This window comes from Aulonocara stuartgranti, assembly GCF_965226115.1.
Source record: "Aulonocara stuartgranti genome assembly, chromosome: 6".
Taxonomy (NCBI): Eukaryota; Metazoa; Chordata; class Actinopteri; order Cichliformes; family Cichlidae; genus Aulonocara; species Aulonocara stuartgranti.
The window spans coordinates 19,857,675-19,878,250 of NC_138944.1; the positions used below are offsets into that span (position 1 = coordinate 19,857,675).

General features: G+C 41.0%; 1 protein-coding gene across 1 annotated transcript in view; it reads left to right on the forward strand.

Annotated features, from left to right (window-relative positions):
• Window positions 1-20,576, forward strand: part of zcchc7 (zinc finger, CCHC domain containing 7) — a 51,767-nt gene that overhangs the window by 2,147 nt on the left and 29,044 nt on the right. The window contains exons 2-3 of the mRNA XM_082536210.1: window positions 2,593-3,142; window positions 4,446-4,656. Of these exons, the coding sequence (XP_082392336.1) occupies window positions 2,639-3,142; window positions 4,446-4,656 (715 nt within the window). The 5' untranslated portion in view covers window positions 2,593-2,638. The remainder of the gene's footprint in view (window positions 1-2,592; window positions 3,143-4,445; window positions 4,657-20,576) is intronic.

Consider the following 20,576-nt stretch of genomic DNA (forward strand, 5'->3'; position numbering starts at 1 on the left):
CTGAGAGGCGGATACCCGTTTGTCATGTCTGTAGGGACAAATGACCATTCACGCTCACGTTCACCTCTCTGGACAATTTAGAATCACCAGTTAACCTAACATGCCTGAATTTTACTTAAAGCTTCTCAGATACATGCACATTCACAATTGAGCCATATGTAGGTGTTTTCTGTTCTAATGATTAGTTAAATCTCACAGCTATGAAGTAAATTTTCAGAGTCCCCAGTTCACTTTTTTTTTTTAACCAAAACTACAGATAAATTAAACCTTGTATTTCCTGTTTCGGTGTAAACCCATAGGGACTCACGTGTGAATATGCACAGCTGGCTAATAGAAACGTCAGTGCTTGATATTTGTTGATCTCTACTAAATTCATTGTGTCCTAATGCAGCATTTGTAAAACGCATTTCAGCTGCATTCATAGGTCTTATCATTCACAGGTCTGTCTGATCTATATTAAATCAGACATTTAGACTGTGAGCATGATTAGGATTGAAACTGAAGTAACTAAATAGAATTTAGACACCTTTGCATCTTGCCTGTTGTTTTTCTCTTCACTTTTTTTTCCTGGCATGTCAAAAAGTTTTCTGTGGAAAACCCCTCTCTGGTTTTGGTGAAGCTGAGTTGCTTCACCAAAACAGATGCAATGGAGCTAACAGAGTCCAGAGGTGTTGTTCAGGTAGCATTTTAATTGAGAAGATTAGGAGGAATCACCTGTGTTGTCAGACCATGACTGTACCCGGCCTTTAAGTATAGTACATTAAATTCCACTACTGTAAAACACAGTGAGTCATTTGTCGGCTCCCAGTCCCTGTGAGCTGCTGAAACTTTCAACACAACGGTCGCCCCTCACCAACCGGTAAGATTTTCTGTCCCTTTAATCCCTTGTGGCCGGCTTGTGACCGTGTAGCGTGGCTTTTATGCAGTGTGTGTGAGGCCTGGGAGCCAATCATCTCCAGCCATCATGGCACAGACACGCAGGACTGGACAGAGCAATGGGCCGGTGCCCCTTCTCTGTCCACTTTGTGTGTGTGTGTGTGACTGTGTGTGTTAGAAAAAGACAGACAAGCACTGGAAAAATTAACACCACAGTGCGTAACCAGCTAATTCAACAATTTTTTGGTGTCACGTTAAGTGTTATTTAAAGTCGTCACCTGGCAGGTAAAAAAACTTGGGTCTTGTTTGCTTGAGCCAATGAAGACAGCTCCGATGGAAAAAAAAAAAAGTCTACATGTTAAAAAAAAAAAAAAAATCTGAGTTCTCTTGAGCTGTGTCCGCTCAGATTTCTTAACAAGGCCTCATGGTTTTCCGAGTAAGATGGAAGTTTCCTGTAATTGATGTTGGCCTGTGTTTCCTTCAGTTCGACAGCACTGTGGATACCCGCCATATAACTTAAGAGAGGAAAATGACGACAGCACAATTCTGGTAATAAAGTAGAGCTACTAATTAGTCTTGTATATTAGACCTGACGTGGTTGATCAGTGTTAAATATTTGAATGGTGGGATAAAGATTTCATGTGCACAGAAAAAAAAGAAGAAATTCTAAACATTACTAGAATTGGATTGGTATTGATGAAGATTTTGTAGCTGATATCAGGCAAAATGAAAACTAAATAAGTTTAATTTTTGTATTCAGTTTTGAATCTTTTGAAAAACACACTCAGTTAGGAGAAAGATTGGTTGCAGCAAAGGAGCACATCTTTTTCTAAAATTAACAAATGTACACTATTATGACACTAGTAAAAACACAATTTGCTATTTGTGCCTTATTTTCTCGAATAAACCACTGAGCAGGTGAATCTGAATCCAAAGTGATGCTTTGCAAAGAGAATAAATAGAATAATCCTTTAATTGTCCCACAAGGGGAAATTTGGGTGTAACAGCAGCAAGAAAGACACATATGCAAACAAACAGTACATAAGACACAGAACAGAAACATACACAATTTTTACATATTTACATCAAGGACAATGGTTACCAAAAACAGAGTACTGTACCATTATTAAATTAAATTAAATGAAGTTAAGAGGCAAACCCTGGTTATAGTGTGACTCGGTTGATAAAATAGTGCAAGTTACAGCGCTGATGTAAACCTCTGTTTGTTGGGAGCAGTTTTGATTGTACAGTCTGACAGCTGCAGGGAGGAAGGACCTGCGGAAACGCATAAAGAGCTGCTGGTTGGTGAGCTGTTATGATTGCCTACTTAAAGCTGGTTTATGTTGGTGATGGTAACCAGTGTTAGCAGTTTAGAAATGAATTGTTAAAAAAAGTGAAGTTTCCCACGCGTAAGAATTTCTTTTGATTTTATTTTGACTTGCATAATAGAAAACTCTTTGATTTTTTTTTATTGTGGGTAGATTAAGCCTTTTATTTCTTTGGGATTTTGGAAATGTGAAAAGAATTTGATTGACTCGTCTTTACAAACCAAATGATAATAACTAGTGGTCAATAACTGTAGGCTAAAGTAAACTGTCTGTTTGTTCTTCTTTTTCCAACTATAACACAGCAGTGTATTAATAATGTATAATTTGATGCTTGATAATGAGTTAGACAATGTGATGCTGTATTATGTTGATTTTGTGTGCTTTTCAGCCACTGAAGTCGCCATCTCCTCAGGTGTGTGCATGTGGTTGTGAGGATGTACAGTGTCTACCAGGACCGGGAGAGATTGGAGGATGATCTCTATCAAGAGGAAGAAGTGGACTCTGATGGGTCAGAGGCCAACAGCGAGGTGGAGTTCCACCTTTATAGCCAGCTCCACTACTCATCCAACCTTGGGGAACTAGAGGAGCAGGAGGGTGAAGAAGAGCAGAACCATGAAAGAGAGGACACCCGGCAAAATAGGGTTACAGATGGTGATAGAGGACTAGAGGAAAAAACAGGCATCAAGGCTCTGACACCTACTAATGGCAGCCTGCAGCAACACCTGAAGCAGAAGAAGAAGAAAGAGAAAAAGGACAAGCCGAAGAAGAAAAGTGACTCTAAAGGTCAGAGGTTGCCATCATCACTTTTCGAGGAGGTCATCGTGATCGACTCCGGCCCTGACGTCATCTCAATCTCTGACGATGACAGCGCTGAAGGTGATGAAGGGATCTGTGCTTTAAAGGGTCGAGGCATGCAGACTTCCACTCCAGCGCAGCAGGTAGAGCAAAAAGTGAACTGCTATCCGTGTGTCACATTTACTTTGTTAGCCAGTATTACCCTGCTGATGAACTGTAGATAAAGTCATTTTAACATCAGTCAACACAGTGGCAGAGTAACTAGAAAGTTTGCAGAGTAGTTGTTGACACAGAAGTATTTATATTTAAGATACGTTTAAAAAAATTAATTAAAAAAAAAAGGTAAATGCAAAAATAAAGACACATTTTATGAAACCTATTATTTATGGTGTTTCCAGTTTATTAAAAAAAAATCCGTCTGGCTTAGGGTAGTGTTAAACAATCTGCAAACTTGTCTCTGACATGCATAAACAAGAAAATGTGTTAAGAAGCACCTCTGAGCAGATTAAACATGCTAAGGAACAGATGCTTTACCTCTGAAACAATTCCTGTGGACACTGAAACAGCGCTGAAGCTCAGCACGTCAGTTTGCAGCTGCACCCTGTAGTCTTGGACTTAATTGCCCATCCAATTTGGTTACTCCTCCAGCCATCCAAGATCAGCTGCCTTTTGGTGCCTTGGGTATTAAGTCAAACCTTAACTTAACTTAAAATCTGAGTTTGTCAGTCATAATCAAAACTGACTGAATGTTGATGACAGTATGTGTGAGCGGTAAGTCTGCCAGATGTCCGTGTGAAGAGTAAAACCAATTTTTTTACTTCAGGTTTTGACACTAATGCAACTTTGACAAACTAGGCCAGCTGGGGCCTCATACTAGCAGCAGATAAATGTTTGCATATGGTCTTGCACAGAATGGGGTCAGGGGATTAAATCCACAGTTCCCAGTCACTTAAATATGAAGCTTATTACAAAAGGATGTCCAATGGCTCAAATGAGCTGTAAAAATAGATTACGCCCAGCATGTGGACATCTAACTTTGAAGACTTTTATGAACGTCTTCTTAGACATAGCAAAAGTCACCATAAAGTTAAAGCCCCTTTATTTTGTAATTTGTGAGACATTATCAGAAATCTGGCTTCCATCTTCATTTTTGATTTTTTTCTGTCCTTTGCAAGCTACTTCTCAGTGGTCACTGGCACCAGGCTTAATTACTGCTGTTTTCCATTTTGAGCTGTAGCATGGCTTGTGAATGACTAGGTGCTGCAGGTGTAATGCTAGCAGTGAAGTAATGATGTTTAACAAAGGACAAAGCAATTTCACAAACCATCACCTTTATCGCTGCTTTGTCATTTGATCAGTTCAGTAAAGCTGCAAGGTAAAAAAATAAATAAATAAAGGATTTGACATCTGATGCACACTAATTGCGTGTATAATTCATCCATGTAGGATGCTCAGAAAAGGAAAAGGACTCCAGGTGTGCCTGTGACTGTGGAGTCCAGAAGTTCACAATCGGATTCAGAAGAGTCAGAATCCGAATCTGAGTCCGATTCATCTGATTCGGATGGCCTGGAAAGCTGGATGATCCTGGGTCAAGGGAATCAGTTTGGCGACCACTCCATCTCACTCAACCTGGAAGGAGGGTCTCACAGCGAATTGGGTGTGTTGTGTGTCTGTCTTTTGTGACCTTATTTAATCGTGACTCCTGTTTGTACTGAGAAATAGTTAGACCTACAGTGCTGTGAAAAAGTGTTTGCCCCTTTCTAGATTTCTTATTTATTTGCATATTTGTCATGCTTACATATGGAAGCCCGTTTCCGCCACTAAATAAAAACAAAAAAGGTAGTATCCATAACTCAAAATTTCGAGTTACTTTTCTCAAAATTTCGAGTTAGCTCTGCCAATCAAAAATATATGTGAATGAGGTCGCTTTCTTGTTACCCGGAAGCATATGGCGCAGAGGAACGCGCACTCAAAAATGGATCCCAACAAATTGGCGCTTTCGCGAGTACGTTTGCTGATAGTAACACCATGTGATTCAGCTAATAACACAGGGATTTCATCATTTGTGAAGCCAGGCTGAAAACACTCAGCAATCTGTGCATTCACGACTGGATATAATACCGGTAGCTTAGCTGTAGCATTTGTAGCTGAGGGCTTCAGCTTCCAGGTAACAAGGAATTCACGTAGATTACTGATTGGCAGCGCTAACTCGAAATTTCAAGTTACTTTCTCGAAATTTTGAGAAAAAAACTCGAAATTTTGAGAAAATAACTCGGAATTTTGAGTTACGGATCCTTTTTTTTTTTTTTTTTTTTTTTTTAGTGGCGGAAACGGGCTTCCATACTTACATGTTTCAGCTCATCAAATAAATATTTTCACGGCATTGTATTTGGGCTGCAGCTCTTGTGTGGCCCAGTTCATTCAGAACACTTAGTCTACCTGCACAGCCCATTGATAAGAAGCAGGCGTTAGGCTGCACTGAGAACAATCTGTGTGAATGCGTGTTTGTACATACATAAGCAGCATCTATGTCTGCATGTTTACGAACTTGTAAGCTTTTAGCATTCCTGGCACCGTCTGCCCAGCTGCTCGCTTCTCTGATGCATCTTTAAATATGTTTGTGTGCATTATGTATTGATATATGTGTGTGAGTCTGCAAAAGTGTGAATATTTGTGTTTATAACATATTCTGGCTCTAATCAGCATGCATGCGTACATACACGTGGATACCAGCAGTCATAACGCTAATGCCAAAAACAAACAAACGGAGAAACGGTAACGCAGGAGGAGAGGGAGGGGAGGTTTGGGAGAGATGGGAGTAATCAAAAAATGAATAAAAATGTTCCCTGCAAATCTCTTCAGATCTACACATTATCTTAACCTGCAGCCTCAGCAACCTCTCCGGCTCCCTCCTCCTCCTCCTCCCTCCTACCTAACGCTCTCCCATCTCATTCTTTTATCCTATTTTCTCACTATTGTGCTCTCTCTCTCCCACTCTCCCTCTCACCGTTTCTTCCTCATTTGAATTTCCCTGGGCTGATGTTTCTGCAAGAGTGCTCACTGCCTCCTCTACACACAACTGGGCTAAAGGAGGGGGTCTGTAGCTGGTGGGAAGGCTTGAGGTTTGGCCTGGTTTTGGGAGGAAAGGAGGATTTTAGGTCTCTGTCTTTCTCTCCCTCTCTGTCTCTCTCGTCTGGTTTCTCTCTGTGATCTTTGGAGCTTGACCTCATGTCTGCACATGGGGGGTCATGGGTGTGGTGTGGATGGGGTCTTAAAGTGAGAGGAATCGGGGAGGGGGGGGGGGGGAGTTTTTCAAAAAAAAGGAGAAATAAAGGCGAGGAAATTAAGGGATGAGCCTGAGTAGTCTTGAACTGTGCCTGAATTTAATACAACTCACTAATTCAAACTTGGTCCTGAGTATGTTGGGCGTTTACACTAAAAACGGGCCAAAATATAAAATTTTTTTTTCTTAAATCTTAAGAAAAAATTCTGAAAAGCACAAAAACTAAAATTGAACTGATCCCAGATTACCGTTTTCTATTCATTCCAAAACCGATTCGTGGGGTGCTGTATGAAAACTATTAAAACACATTAGTGAGCCACACTCCTGCCACTGTAAAACATTTCCAAGTGCACCAAATGTGCCATTCTGCAGATGCATTCCCTAAGAAATACATCGTTCACTTTTTTTTGTAATTCTTTGAAACAAAAAAAGCTTCTTTTAGAAATAAATGGTGTTTTAAAAAAATAGATGGTAACCATTAGAGCTAAAAGACAGAAGTTTGCTTTATGCAGTTTGTTTTATGATTAAGCAAAATTCACGAACTGTGTTTTAAAGGTTGTCACCTGTTAATTAAATTAATAATCAAATAAGATGTCTGTTGATCTCAACTGAAAATTTGGTTTTATAGCTCTTTGAAGAATTATGAAAAAAATATTTAGTGTTATTAAATCTTTGAGAAAAAACTAACAAAAAGTCAAATGATTTAGTGTGTACTAAATGTAACCTGACTAGTAGTGGGTTTTTAAGGAATGCAAGAAGTCATGATAATCAATATATCTGCATAGATTTATACACGCATCTCTAAAGTGTTGCATACTCTGCTACATGTGCTGCACGTTTTCAGATGGGTTTAAATGGGACGGCACATATTTATGTGTGACGAGCCAGTATTGGACCGATAATGTCGCTTGCTGATACATCTTTGTGTGAAGTACGCGCTGCAGCTGACTTGAATGTATGTTTGGGACACAGTTTTGATTCCCTCTTGCCTCCACCTCTCTGATGGTGTAGGTTTAAAAACACAATCGTATGCTGAATCATTTTCTTCTTTTTACAATTCATTTCACAAGCTTTTTTACTTGGAAAAGATATTCAGAGAAAAAGGCCAATTTTAGGTCGCTGAGATATGGTTGTTTGAATTTTTATGGCAACCTTAATCTTAATCGTTACATCCATAAACCAGGGCTTCAAATATAAAGATTGATTTCTGTTTTTTATATGCCATGTTGTGAGTTCTGTAGCTTTGGTTTCTGCATTTGTTTGTGTGTGTGTGTGTGTGTGCGCATGTGCATGCGTGTGTGTGTGTGTGTGTGTGTGTGTGTGTGTGTGTGTGTGTGTGTAACCATTTTGCACAGCAGCGACTAATAGTATTTGTACGCCTAGACCCCATCTCAGCATCACCATCAAATCACATTCACTACACTTAGTCTCTCCCTCTCGCCTGCAGAAATTTAATCTGTTCATCCTCTTTCTCTCCCTCTTCCGCCTACATGTTGTCACTTGTTCACATACTTTTACAATCTAATCTTTTCTCACCCCTTGAGATAAGTTTTTTTTTTTTAAATAATTTTTTTAATCAAGAACGTGAACACACATGCACACACAGTCTGAGTGGCTATCTGTCACCTAGCTGTTAGTAGCGGGTCCTGCTGGGTGGATCTGTAAGGACAACAATAGGTAAAACAAAAAAAAAAAAGAGAGAGAGAGAGAAAAGATAGTTGAGAGAAGGAGGGTGAGCGAGGGGCGTCCGCCTGTCCGGCAGCTATGCAGCAGCAACCAGACGGAACAAGAGAGCGAAAACAGGTCTTCCCAAAATCCAGCTCAGTGCCTTTCCCACCCGAAGAGGTGTGCGTCTACTTCCCCGTGAATGAATCTGCGGTGTAGGCGGGGTGTGCTGAAGCTAAACTTGAATTGTAAGTGGTTAAACTTCACTCTATGGTCACACTCCCCCCCCTCTCTCCCCCCCACCCCCAGCTCTCTCCTCTTCGCTTTTTTTTTTGTCCCCTCGATCTTGGTCAGTGCACACCAAACTTTGTTTGAGGCTTAGAGTCAGCTCTGGCTTGCTATCAGGGTGGCCGATCACATCAGAGTGAGCCTGAGTGTGTGTGTGTCAATGTGTGTGTGTTTCACTGAAAGTCTTGGTGAATTAGAGAGAAGTGAGTGTTTGTATGTAATGGTTAACTCTGACTCAGAGAAAAGCGAGGTAAGTCTGTTAACTTCTCTCCTCTTCTTCCTTCATCATTTTCTGTGTGCCATCTTTTATAGTCCTGAGAGGCTGTTCCATACTCAGATTTGTTTGTGGAAAGTAGTTGCACAAATGTTTTCAGCTTTAGATATGTGTGAATGAGCCACACTACTTTAGGCCTAAAGCTTTCTTCTGCTGCTTCTTGCAGCATCTGTGTACTCTAAAGTTGCATGCCAGTGTACGCACAAAGTGAAATACGGATTTAGCTGTGTGTATTTTCTTTTTGCTCTGATTATGTGTGAGAGTGCACGTTTATGTACAGGGCATCGGGATTGTAAAATGAGATTACAATGGCACGTTGGGTAGTGCAGTAGGTGTGCGTGTGCATGTGTGTGCGCGCGCGCGCGCGTGTGGGTGGGCGGGCGGGCAGGCGCTGCAGAAGGGAGACATGGATAGGATCAGCTCTTATCTTGGCTGCCCAGTGCCACACGAGGTGTAACGCCACACCCACGCTACCACACAGTGTGTTTGAACAGGCACACACACACACACACACACACACACACACACACACACACACACACACACACACACACACACCATGAAATCACTGTGCCATAGTTTGACTTGTATTATCCTTTTTTCTTTTTCTTTTTTTCAGAGGATATGCAAATTAGATGAGACTACAGTGTAGGCCTAATATTAGCGCATGCAAAATAAATGGTGGAAATTCAGTTGAATGGCCGGTGCCTTCATATCTAAAAAAAAAAAAAAGCTTTTGATTGAACAATCATTTTGATGCCAGCGGCCTTTGAAATGTAATGACATTTGGAATCGAGTAAATGAAACAGAAGGTTTTTGTAATGCAAAAAAGAAAAATCTCCTTATTGAGTATTCCATATTTTGTTAAAATTAATTGAGCATTTACTGCTCATCTTTTGCTTATTAAGATGTATTTATGTTGTGTAGACTCATTAAAGATTTTATTATTTAGCCCCTTGCAGCATTTTTGGACATGCTTTGCACTGTACACAGTGCAACTTGTTAGCTTGTGTTATTTATTATTGTGAAATATAGTGCAGGATAATCCTCATGCTGTTCCTGCAGACTCAGAGATAGAAACTTATCATTGTTGGATTTCGTGTTTGTGTTCTTCTGTTCAATTGTACTTTAAATATTAGAAAATCAGCACAGCTGAATTCTTCCTTCTTCTAACTTAGCTTCAGGACGTCTTTTGCCAAATGGTTTCATAAAGAAAATTGAGTAAAATAATTGCTTACATATGTGACAAAGAACAGGATAGAGGAAGTAGAAATTGTGAAGCACCACTCGAGTCTATATCTAAAAAATCGTGGTGGACGGACAGGTAGTAGAGCTCAGCATCAGACAGAGGTAGAGAGAGATGAGAGCGGTAGAAGCCAAAGTGGATGAGACAGGCCTTGAAAAGCATCGGCCACGGTGTCGGTCTGTCAGGAACGGTTTGTCTCCAGGCTAAGATCTCAGAGTGGCTCGAACACGGCTGGATTTCTGTCTGCACAAACTGATATCCAGCGCTGTCTGTCAGCCCCGTCTGTGTGTAGCTGATGGTTCTGCTGTTGAACCTTCCCACATAAGTCGTGACCTGATGTGGCTCTGTACAAAGCTGCGAATCTGGTTCAAATGCCATTATTTTTAGGAAAAACGAAAGCAAATTTTTGTTCACGAGCCGTTTTCAGATTTCCAGCACGTCAGCTGCACTTGAAACTGTTCATATGAAGCTTTAAGTCTGAGCCAAATATGAGTTGTCGCAATGTCATGATGGATTGATTTTGAAATTCATTTAAATGTTAGATTTATAGTTTATGTATGTGACATAATCACATTTATTTTCTTATTAAAATGTGTTTTGAAACTGTAGCGATAATAGTTTTTTTTTATGTTTTATATTTTGCAACATTTTCTGCATCTACTGTTATTCAAATTGCAGAATTACGGTCAAAATACTGCCCCTGCTTTTAGTTATCACGGACACGTTTTAATTTCAGCTGTGCTGCTTCTACTGCAGAGTGTCTTTTTTTGTGTGCAGATATCTGGAGTTTATTTATACCGCTTTTATCTGCATCTGGACAGAACAAGCCATCCTGTCTGAAAGTAATCTTTGTCAAAATAATCTATGAAAATTTTGCTATTTTTTTTCCTGGAAACTTTGACTCAAAAACACCCACAGACATCTGCGGTTGCGGGTCCAGGTGCTCATTTGTATTAATGTGGCTGTTTGTTCTTCAGCGTGAGTGAGGGGCAGCATTTGAATATAATCTAGGAGAAAACATTTTGGCTACATTTACAGAAACCTTTGCACAGCCACCATCTGTCGGTCAGGGAGTGGCATTTTGATTCCCGAATTTGAGATGGTTTAAATTTGTTTTATTTTTTCACCCATTTTAGTTTGATTTGAGATATTTTTTTATGAAATGTGGTTGTTTTGTTTTTAATATGTCGTATTGTAGAAATGAGAGGACGTTTGAGAGCGAAAGTGAAGGTGCGATGCCAGGTTGTGTGTGTGTGTGTGTGTGTGTGTTGGAGTGTGAAGGTGTGCGCATCTAAAGAGAAAAGTGTGTGTCAGCCTCACCACGCCTGAGGTGAGCCCAATAACCGTGCCATGGCCCACTGGAACGAAGTTTCACCATCTTTAGTTCCGAATAGAGAGAGAATGTGATATTAAATGAAATGGTTTTCAACGCTTTGCTTTTTTTTTTTTTAGCTGCCGCTGATGAACCGTGGTTTGGGATTTTTGTCTTTTTGAGCGTGAGATGTAACATTGCATGAGAGGGGCTTCTTTTAGCAATAGCACACAACCGGCTGCTTGCGGTAACTGTGGCCTGGAGGAAGGGGTAATAAACTGGAGACCAAGGGGGTCCCTACTGTAGTTTAATGCGTATGTATGTGTGTGTCTGTGTGGGTGGGGTGGTGGGTGGATTGAATAGGGAATCCCTGTCTTCTACTTGAACCTTTATTTAACCAGGATATCCCACTGAGAGCAAGGATCTTTTTTTCTTTTTTTTCTTCCTACGGAGACCTGCAGCAGACACAGTGCCCTGAAGCTACAGTGTAAGACATCTTGACAAATACACAACAGAAACACACACGCACACAGACACCCACTCAAGTCTGATTAAATAAAACTTCTAGGCCTCAACACCTTAATCCTGCATTGTTTGTCCTTGCAGTCCGCTTGGTCCCGTAACTGTAGCTTTTGGTCAAGTAGTTACACAAAATGTGGCCGTTTTCACAAACTGTCTCATCCTTTAAATGAAGGACTGGGAGGGAAGGGACACAGAGGAGACTAGCAGAGAGGAAAAAAATGTCAATTACAATTACCAATAATAATCATTATAATTAAGCAATCACTTAATAAGAAATCAAATTATTGTGGGGGGTGACAGTGGGACAGAGGGAGGTCCCGTGGGACTGTATTAATTTCTATTCTTTTATTTGACCCGAGAACTTTCCCTTTATTGTCTTTCCTTGGTTTTTGGGCTAGGAGGGGTTGTCGAGAGGGCTTTATTAACTGGTAGCCTAGGGTGATGATTTTTTTCTTTCTTTTTTTGGATGGTGGAATTGAGGGAACGGGGTTTGAGGGATATGTATTAATATTAATACGTTTTTGGGCTGAGGAACAGGAGGAAGAGGACTGAGCGATGGAAGGGTGGGGGGGGGGCGTAAAGGCAGTCATGGATCCACACAATCACCCCGTCTCCTCTCGCTTCATTTTTAGCCCCCCCCCCCCTTTTTTTGGGGGGGGGGTACTCACTTTCTGGTTCACCTCTACTACTTCTCAGAGCTCCGGCGCCAGCAAAGAGGGGAGCTGTCTGTTTTGAAATCATAAGTTCAGTTTAACAGTCAACAGGATAAGAGGGAGAACCCCAAACACACAAATACACCTCATTTAGGGTTTGTACACTTGCTTCGGTATGCAAAGGGTTGCCTAATAATAGCAAGGCAATGTTTTTCACAAGGTCCCAGAGGGGTGTGTGTGTGTGTGTGTGTGTGTGTGTGTGTGTGTGAGTGAGAGAGAGATTCTTGGCAGTGTACCACACAGACACACACAAGTGTGCCTGTTTAGCAGTTTCCTCTCCAGAGGCTCCTGGCAGTGTGTATGTGGCCATTCCAAGGCTTCTCCCCATGTCTCTTAATTAAGGCACTCGTCAGACAGAGACCAGCTGGGCCTGGTCTGGCCTAGCTGGCACTCACTAATTTCAGTCAGTCCAACCCTTCCCTCATCTTCTTTGCTTTTTTGTTTCTTTCCTACTCACCTTTTCTCTTCTGCAGATTTCTTTGGCCTTTGTTTCCCTCATTGATTGACTTGTACGTTCTTGGATTGCTGCATATCGATGGAAGTGCCCTCTGCATGTTTATAACATATGTAAGCTTAACTAGTTGACCTTTCCATCACACCTGCCTTCAATAAAGCACTAATTAGGAGTCCCATTAGTATCTGAGAGTCTGCTAGTTAATCGGCCCTTAAATACCAGGATATAGGTGTTAAGGAACAGGTTAAATGCTTAAGCAGTCGTCATGAGGGGGGGAATACCATGAGAAAATAGAAAAAAAAAAATCAGTGTTTATTCTGTGTGGGATAAAATAAATGTAAAGGGAAAAAGCTCTCTAAATCTAAGAAATTATCCAGTCATTTTCTTCCTTTTAAATTTTTTTTTTTTTTGTAGTTCGTGGCCGATGTTCTCAGACACACTGAAACATTGTGTATTTAACTGGCAGGATATGTCATGCCTCTTTGGTCACATCTCTTTTGAAAGACTAAAATGGACTTGCATTCCTTATGCAAACAATGCAGAAAAATGGTCGCTGTCTCTAACTCAAATGTTGTGACCAACCAAGATTTCCATAACTTCATAAAGGCAACATAATATATCAACATGATCTACTACAGATGGCTACAGCAAGCGTATGCTAAGGACAAGCGTACATCCATATCACAATCTGCTTTTCTTCCCTTAACCCTTCAGCTCCACCCTCCTTCACTCCATCCATCTCATCTCTTTATTCCTCCACTCCCATTCCCAACCATGCTTCCGTACAACAAGACCAAGCCCTGGTTACGGGGCTTGTTGCTATGCCAGGTTGCAGGCTTTTCCTGAGTTAATCCAGTTTCTATCCAGGATGCATTTTAGTGTTTTCACGGCTAGCAGTGGACACTATGTCCCGCAGTCTACATTCAGACTTCCTGTAAAGAGGTTTAATGTGTCTAAATGTGTGATTTATCAAATTTCCTCAATATTGTATGATTAACTCTCCTTGCACACATGTGTAACCGGTTTGTGTCTGTGAAGTTTAAGCCTTCGCCTGTGCGTGTGCTCCTGCGCACACGCATGCCTGTGCATTTGCACACCTAGGCCGCCCCTTTATCCGGGGGATTATGGTTAAATGAAATGCTGAGATTCTGGCGGCGAGCGACCGATAAAGCCGAAGTCGGCGTTAGGAGAGAAAATTAATTATTGGGGATAAAATCAAGAGCGAAGGAGATAGTTACCGACTCGTTGGGGAGTTTAGTCATTGATATTTCGGCACAGGCTTCCAGACAACATGCAGAGTTCATCACACCCTTAATGTGATACTAGTTTTGTGTGTCTAAGTGTGTGTGGATGCACCTTCGAGCTGGGCTTTACAAACTTTTAAAGGTTTTGGTTGAGGATCAAAAAGCCTTTGGGTTTTAACGCAGCCGACATACTGATGTAGCTTTTTCCCCCCCCATTTTTCCCTGCGGATCAGCTGGAATGTCCTCGGGGTTTCCAGCAGCTCAAGGACTTTTATCCTTTGAGTATTCACATTTCACAGCATTCAGTCATTCTTGTCTCCATTAATGTAGGTTTTTCTCAGAGCAAGATTTAAACAATCTTAAATTAAGTTAAAATTTAAGTGGAGCTGATGCAAAAGTCACATTACTCTCTGCTTTAGTTGTTTCAGCCAACTGGTACAAGTAATCCTGCCAAAATTACACTTTAATCAAAGCCAGGCTTCTGAATTTCTCTGATTACTCAATTAAAAGATAATAACTGTCAAGAACAGCAAATAAAAAAAAAAATAGTATGAAATCTAGATTGTAGAAGAACTTTGTTAAGTTTCCCATCATGTTGCAGATTTAGAGGCACTTTAAAATAACTGATACCACTACTTTTTGTCTAGCTGGATGATAAAAGAAATCTTTCTCTAGCATTCACAGATTTTGGCTTTCATGAAGAATTTGTATTATTGTTTGTAATCAGAGGAAAGACATTAAACCTAATAAAAAGGAAAGAGAAATATCTAAAATACAGTGAAAAACTACACTTTCAATTCACATTTATAATACTGTGTTTTTATATTTTACAGATATGTTTTTTTTTTTATTTATTGGCAGCTCACCTTTATATCACCCTCTTCTCTTAAACAATCTGTGTTACCAGCCACTGTTTTCGGATCATGTAGACTTTCAAAGAGTTGGATTATTTTTATTTACTTTTTTAAGTCTTTGGTTCCAAGTGTTAAAAATCAGCTATGGACAAATACCCACCCTAAAGGACTTGATCTTTACAGATTAGTGTGTGTGTGTGTGTGTGTGTGTGTGTGTGTGTGTGTGTGTGTGTGTGTGTGTGTGTGTGTGTGCTGTGTGCGTGTGTGTGCTGTGTGCGTGCAGGTGAGCATTTTTTTTTTTTGTCCTCAGAGTGGAGACTGATCAATAGTAATTGGGTTGAGTGTATCAGGCCTGTTTCTGTCCTTTGTACTGTGGGCCTTTTGTAGATGGACACAGTGCCAGAAGAGAAAGGGGACAAGCGAGGGAAACGAAATAAAGGAGAAGAAAAAAGTGGGGGTAGACGGAAAGAAAATGGACAATGTTTGCAAGTCGACGAGCATGACCAACTCCATCAACTAAAACTGTGGAATTTGTTCAGTATCACATACTAATATATAAAAAAAAAAAATCCAGAAAAACCCTTTCCTACCATTCTGTGTCTTCTGTCTTTCTATTCATTCACACTAGAGGCATAGAGAGTGTATGTAAGTGTGTGTGTGTGTGTAGGTTTCTAGAGCGGTGGGGATCTTTTAAAGAGGTGTGACAAAACACAGATGACTCGTTAAGTTGCATTAACGGGGGTCTCACTCCTTCCTCTCTTTCTCCCCATGGTTTACAAAATCAAGCACACTTCCAGAGTATCTCTCCATCCTCATCCCTCACTCCTCTGTCTCTTTTATGACTTCCATAAAAGCAAGTGTGTTGAGTGAGCGTTGAAACTCCAGCGGTATTAGCAGGGAGGCATTAGGCATAAACTCTAAGGTATATTAAAGCAACGGCCCTGTTGTTCATATAAACACGCCAATTCAATTTAGCCTGCCCCACGGGGAATGGGATTTTCAGCTGCTTCTGAAAGAGGAAGAGGAGGAGGGGCAGGGGTTCTTGGAAGGAGGTAGCACGACTGGTGGATGAGGTAAGACGAGAAGAGGAGGTGGGATGAAGGGATCTTGGAGAGGTGCAGAAGGAAGAAGAGGGAATCGGGAGGGGGAGTGTGGTGACAAAAAAAAAGAAATAAAGGTTTGGCACATGTGGAGATTAACATATTAGACTGGTGTGATAGCTAGTTGCTGGAATTCATTATTATTGCTGCATTAACTACTATGACGTAAGCGTGTGTGTGTGTGTGTGTGTCACTGACACATATACACACTTAGACTGGCAGGCATGGGGGCTGCCAGCATCTGTGGTGTCTGCACGCTTGGACAGAGCGTTATGTGGGAAACCCTACAGTTATATTATTCAATCCAAATTCAAATGGGCTTGTCAAGGAAGCTCCTGCTTTTTATTACCTGTCAGAAAAACCAAGGGATGGATGGAAAAGAGGGGAGCGAATTAAACGACAGTAAATAAGACCCCCCTATCTCTCTGCACTCGCCCCCCTGCCAGTCTGCCATTCCTCCATTCGCTGTATTTTGGAGAGACACACAGACACACTTGGAGATTTTGACAGCATGTTGTTGTTCAGCTCTATCTGTAGTTTACCTTAACCAGTCTAGTCTGTCAATCAGATGCTGGAAAATGTAATTATTTTGTTCATCACCGAGTCTGAAGCCAATATGGAATCAGCTTAGCCAGTCAATCGGGCTGATGGTAAAGGAAAGGGGCTCAGACATTTATTGAAACTCATCTGATGCCTTTTAGAGGTCTACAAATGAGGAATTATGGGAAAGTAAATAAAAGAGGGTGTGAGTTGAGATTGAGGTGGAGGGGATTTCTTAAGAACGACTTCTGCATGTGGGAAGTGAGGGCATGGTGTTTCCTCTCTTTGCACGCACACAGATCCTGAATAGCCTCCTCCCGTCTTGCCCCTTTCAGCCAGGCATAACCTCTGCCATCTGTCCGCCCCCTCCTCTTCCTATCTTCCTGTTTTTTCTTTTTTTCTCTCCTCCATTTCAGCCTCCTCCACCTCCTCTGCTCTTCCTCTTCTTTCAGCCCCCCTCCCACCTCAAGATGTTCATTTAGGGCCCTGTTTCTTAACCTATACTCTCTGGTGGCATTCACAAGATTGTGGAATATTAGTCACGTGTCAGGGGAGTATCCATGTATCTCTGATAAGAAGAGGAGGGAGGAGGACAGTGGCAGGGTGTTTGGGTCGTGTAAAGCCAAAAAATAAAAAAAAAGCCTGCTTTTTACATTTTCAACCACATCACATGAAATCAAAGGTCCTGTTTGTGTTGTGTTTTTTCATATTGCAAGTACTCAGTTCTATCATTGTTAATCAGAGTTTGAGTTTGCACCCCTTTGTCGGTTTTGGTTCTGATAATTCATTTCCCACTTTCAGTCTGTCTTTTATGTAGTTTAAAATAAAGAAAACTCAAGCTGTTTATTTGATATGGTTCCATAATTGTTAGTTTGACTCAATAAATAGCGAGAAGAATTGTATGGTTAAGTCATTTTTACTTTTTCAGACTAAACCATTGAACAGTGACAGACATCTAGAGGTCCAGTATGAGCCTGGAGATGCTATGTGATGGATCCTTAAAGTCTTAGGCCACAACCAGGCCATCCCTATATTTATGTATGTTGCAATATGTTGTTGACAGTTACTGATTTGTAGATCATTTGAGATCAAAAATAGGTCTTTTTAGTTTGAAATAGATGATGTAGTTTTACTCCCTACTGCACCAGAATCTAACTTCTAACTTCTGCCTACCAGGTGCATAGGACAGCTGGTTGCAGCTATATTTGAGTGAAGTGATAAAAGAGCCATATTAGGCACTCCCTTTCTAATCCTCTATTGTTCTTTGTCTGTCCCCTGGTCCACAGAGGGGCTGCTCTAATTAAAGACTAATAATTGTATTGTTTTATAAAGTCTATAGAGACAAAGATTCTGCTCTTCAATCATTCACTCCCTCCAATGTACCCTGCCGATCGAGGGGCTATCTTGCTGGTTGAAGTCTACAACCACAGCAGTGACGGGCTGTTTTGGGTGTGTGTAAGAGAGGGAGGGCTGTGCGGCATACACTAGGAGGAGGAAGGAAAAAGCCAAATCTAAATTAAAACTTTAAAGCACTATTATTTAATTACCCTAAAGGCTGTGGATTTGAAGGATTGAAAGGGTTTCTTTGTTGGTGTGTGTGTGTGTGTGTGTGTGTGTGTGTGCGCGCGCTTCCACTTGCAAACGAACACACACACACACTGCTGTCCAGGATTATTTCCTTTTTTTTTCTTTTTTTTTAATTTGCCATTTCTTCTCAAAGTGTGTGTGAGTATTCATGTATGTGCTTGTATGTGCATGAGACCAGAGTGTAACCCCTTATTGGCTGCCCTCTGCTGTTGTCCCTCCTACACACACACACACACACCCATCCATGCACACATGCTGAAGCGCCGGCAGATAAAAAGGCATTATGGTGAATTCCACTTAATGACAAATTTTTAATTTGGGGAACAGGGCCTGGTGAATGGAGCTTAATTACCGGGGCCAAAGATCCCTCGGAAAAATAACCCCCTCGACGTGCCCAACCTGCCCGATAATGGAGCGCTCCGCAGAATGGCTCAGATTAACCAACGCCGTTTATCAACCACCACCCCACCCCACCCCACCCACTCCCCCCCTTTCTGTATAATAACAAAAATAACAATCATGAAAATTCTATCTGCCTCCCAGCCCCCATCACCCCGCTTCTTCTCTCGCCTTTCCACCCTCCCGCCCACTGCCTGGCTCACTCCCGCAGGAGGAAATTCATCAAAATGAAATTGAGGTTGCAACTCACTGGTTTTATTAAAATATATTTGCCCCTCACAGACGATGCGTGTTGTGCCACAGAAGACAAAAGGGGCACCATGAATAATTTGGTCAGATATTTTTTTTTTGTGTAATGTTTTTGACATTTTGCGTCTGCTTACACAAGTACGACTTTAGCCATGAAATACTTGTTGACTATAGTCTGCTCTACCACAACACTGATTTAGGGAAACTCCATCCTGATTTTTTTTTTTTTTTTTTAACTTATGGGTAGCTTTAATGAAGCTGAATCTTTTTTTCATTCAGGCAATTATATAAGCACAAAGGATTAAACTTTAAAGTTGGAAAATTTTGGGATTTTGGAGTGTTGGTTGGGCACTGCCAACACTTTGCAATGTAGTCATTGTTTATTTACATGGCTTTACCATTTAGAGATGTAACTGTAAAGCTTCATTAAAAAATGTCAAACAATTAGTTAATGGGCAAAAAACATTTGACTGGCTTGTCAGACTTCAATCTTTTAATAAATCTGTTTGGTATGAAGCTTACATTTTTGTGAATACATATGCATTTGTTCCACTTATAGTGTCTATAAAAATACAGTTATTCAGAATAACTCTTCTAGACTGCTCCATCTCTTGATTTATGTGTTTTTGTTTGTTCTTAACAGCCAAAAAAAAAGTGCTGCTGTAGCTTTAAATCAGTCTATAATCTCCCAAGTTCACGGCTGTTAAAGTCCCAGACAATGATCTAATCCGATACTGAGACATGAACAAATCATTGTGATAGTAAGTGTTATGTAAAAAATATGAGTTGTAACTTCTTCTTTTTTTTTTTTTTATTGTCATGTAATGTGTCATCAGCACCAGCGATCCAAGCATATTTATGGCAGTTAAATGAGTCAATTTTCAATTCAGCCTCCTTTTTTGAATCATCGGTGACGATATGATGGTACAAGTCAGGACTGTGTCTTTAATAAGAGCCACTCTGGTTATCAGCAGATTGATGGAGATAATTTCTAGTTTGAATTGAAAATCTGCGCTAAAGAGGCAGCTAACGGATATTAAAAAGACACAGTGACTACGTGTCTCCTGTCAGTCCCGGACACGTTTTGGCTCAGTTTTGGATAACTCGAAAACACGTACACAGGCACACTGGGGGCACACAGCCTCGTTCACTTTTCTTGGCCTTCTCTGGTCCCCGTTGTTGTGTACCCTGATTGGACCATGTGGTTGCCATGCGGTTGCCAGGCCGCGCCCCTGCTGTGTGGTAATTGGTGTCTGTGGTGCTGCTGCGTGGCGATGGTACTTTGACTGACAGGTTTGGCCACCTGCCCTGCCCTGCCTGCCAACATGGCGTGGAAGAGGGTGAAGAGGAGGGGAGGAGGTGGCACAGGCTGGCAGGGGGTGAGCGCTCGATGTGTCACGGAGGAGGGGGTGGTGGATATATCAGATAATCAGACGGGCTGTGTTGAAATATGTGTTTGCTGAACATAAGGCAGATTCAACAGGGACCACGGTGATGGCATCCGTCTTCGGTTTTTCACCGAAATGGCAAAAAATTAGTGGAAAATCATTTTGGTTCTAGTTTTAAACATTGTCTTTGATAGTAATTTCATCCTGTTTGATCAAAGTGAGGCTAATGAACGCTTTCTGGGCTGTTTTCCAGAATCTTGTAGCAGAAAGAAATAGTTTGACCACCCAAGCAGATGTGTAAAAAATCTGTCTCTTTGGCGTTTTTTAAAATCTGCTGCCTTTGATTATCTGGCCGAGGGTCAAAACCATTACAGTCGCTGGTTTCTTTAGGTTCTGTGGTCATGACCACAATTTTTGAAATAAAGCTAATATAACTTATAGTATTTGATATAATGTTCT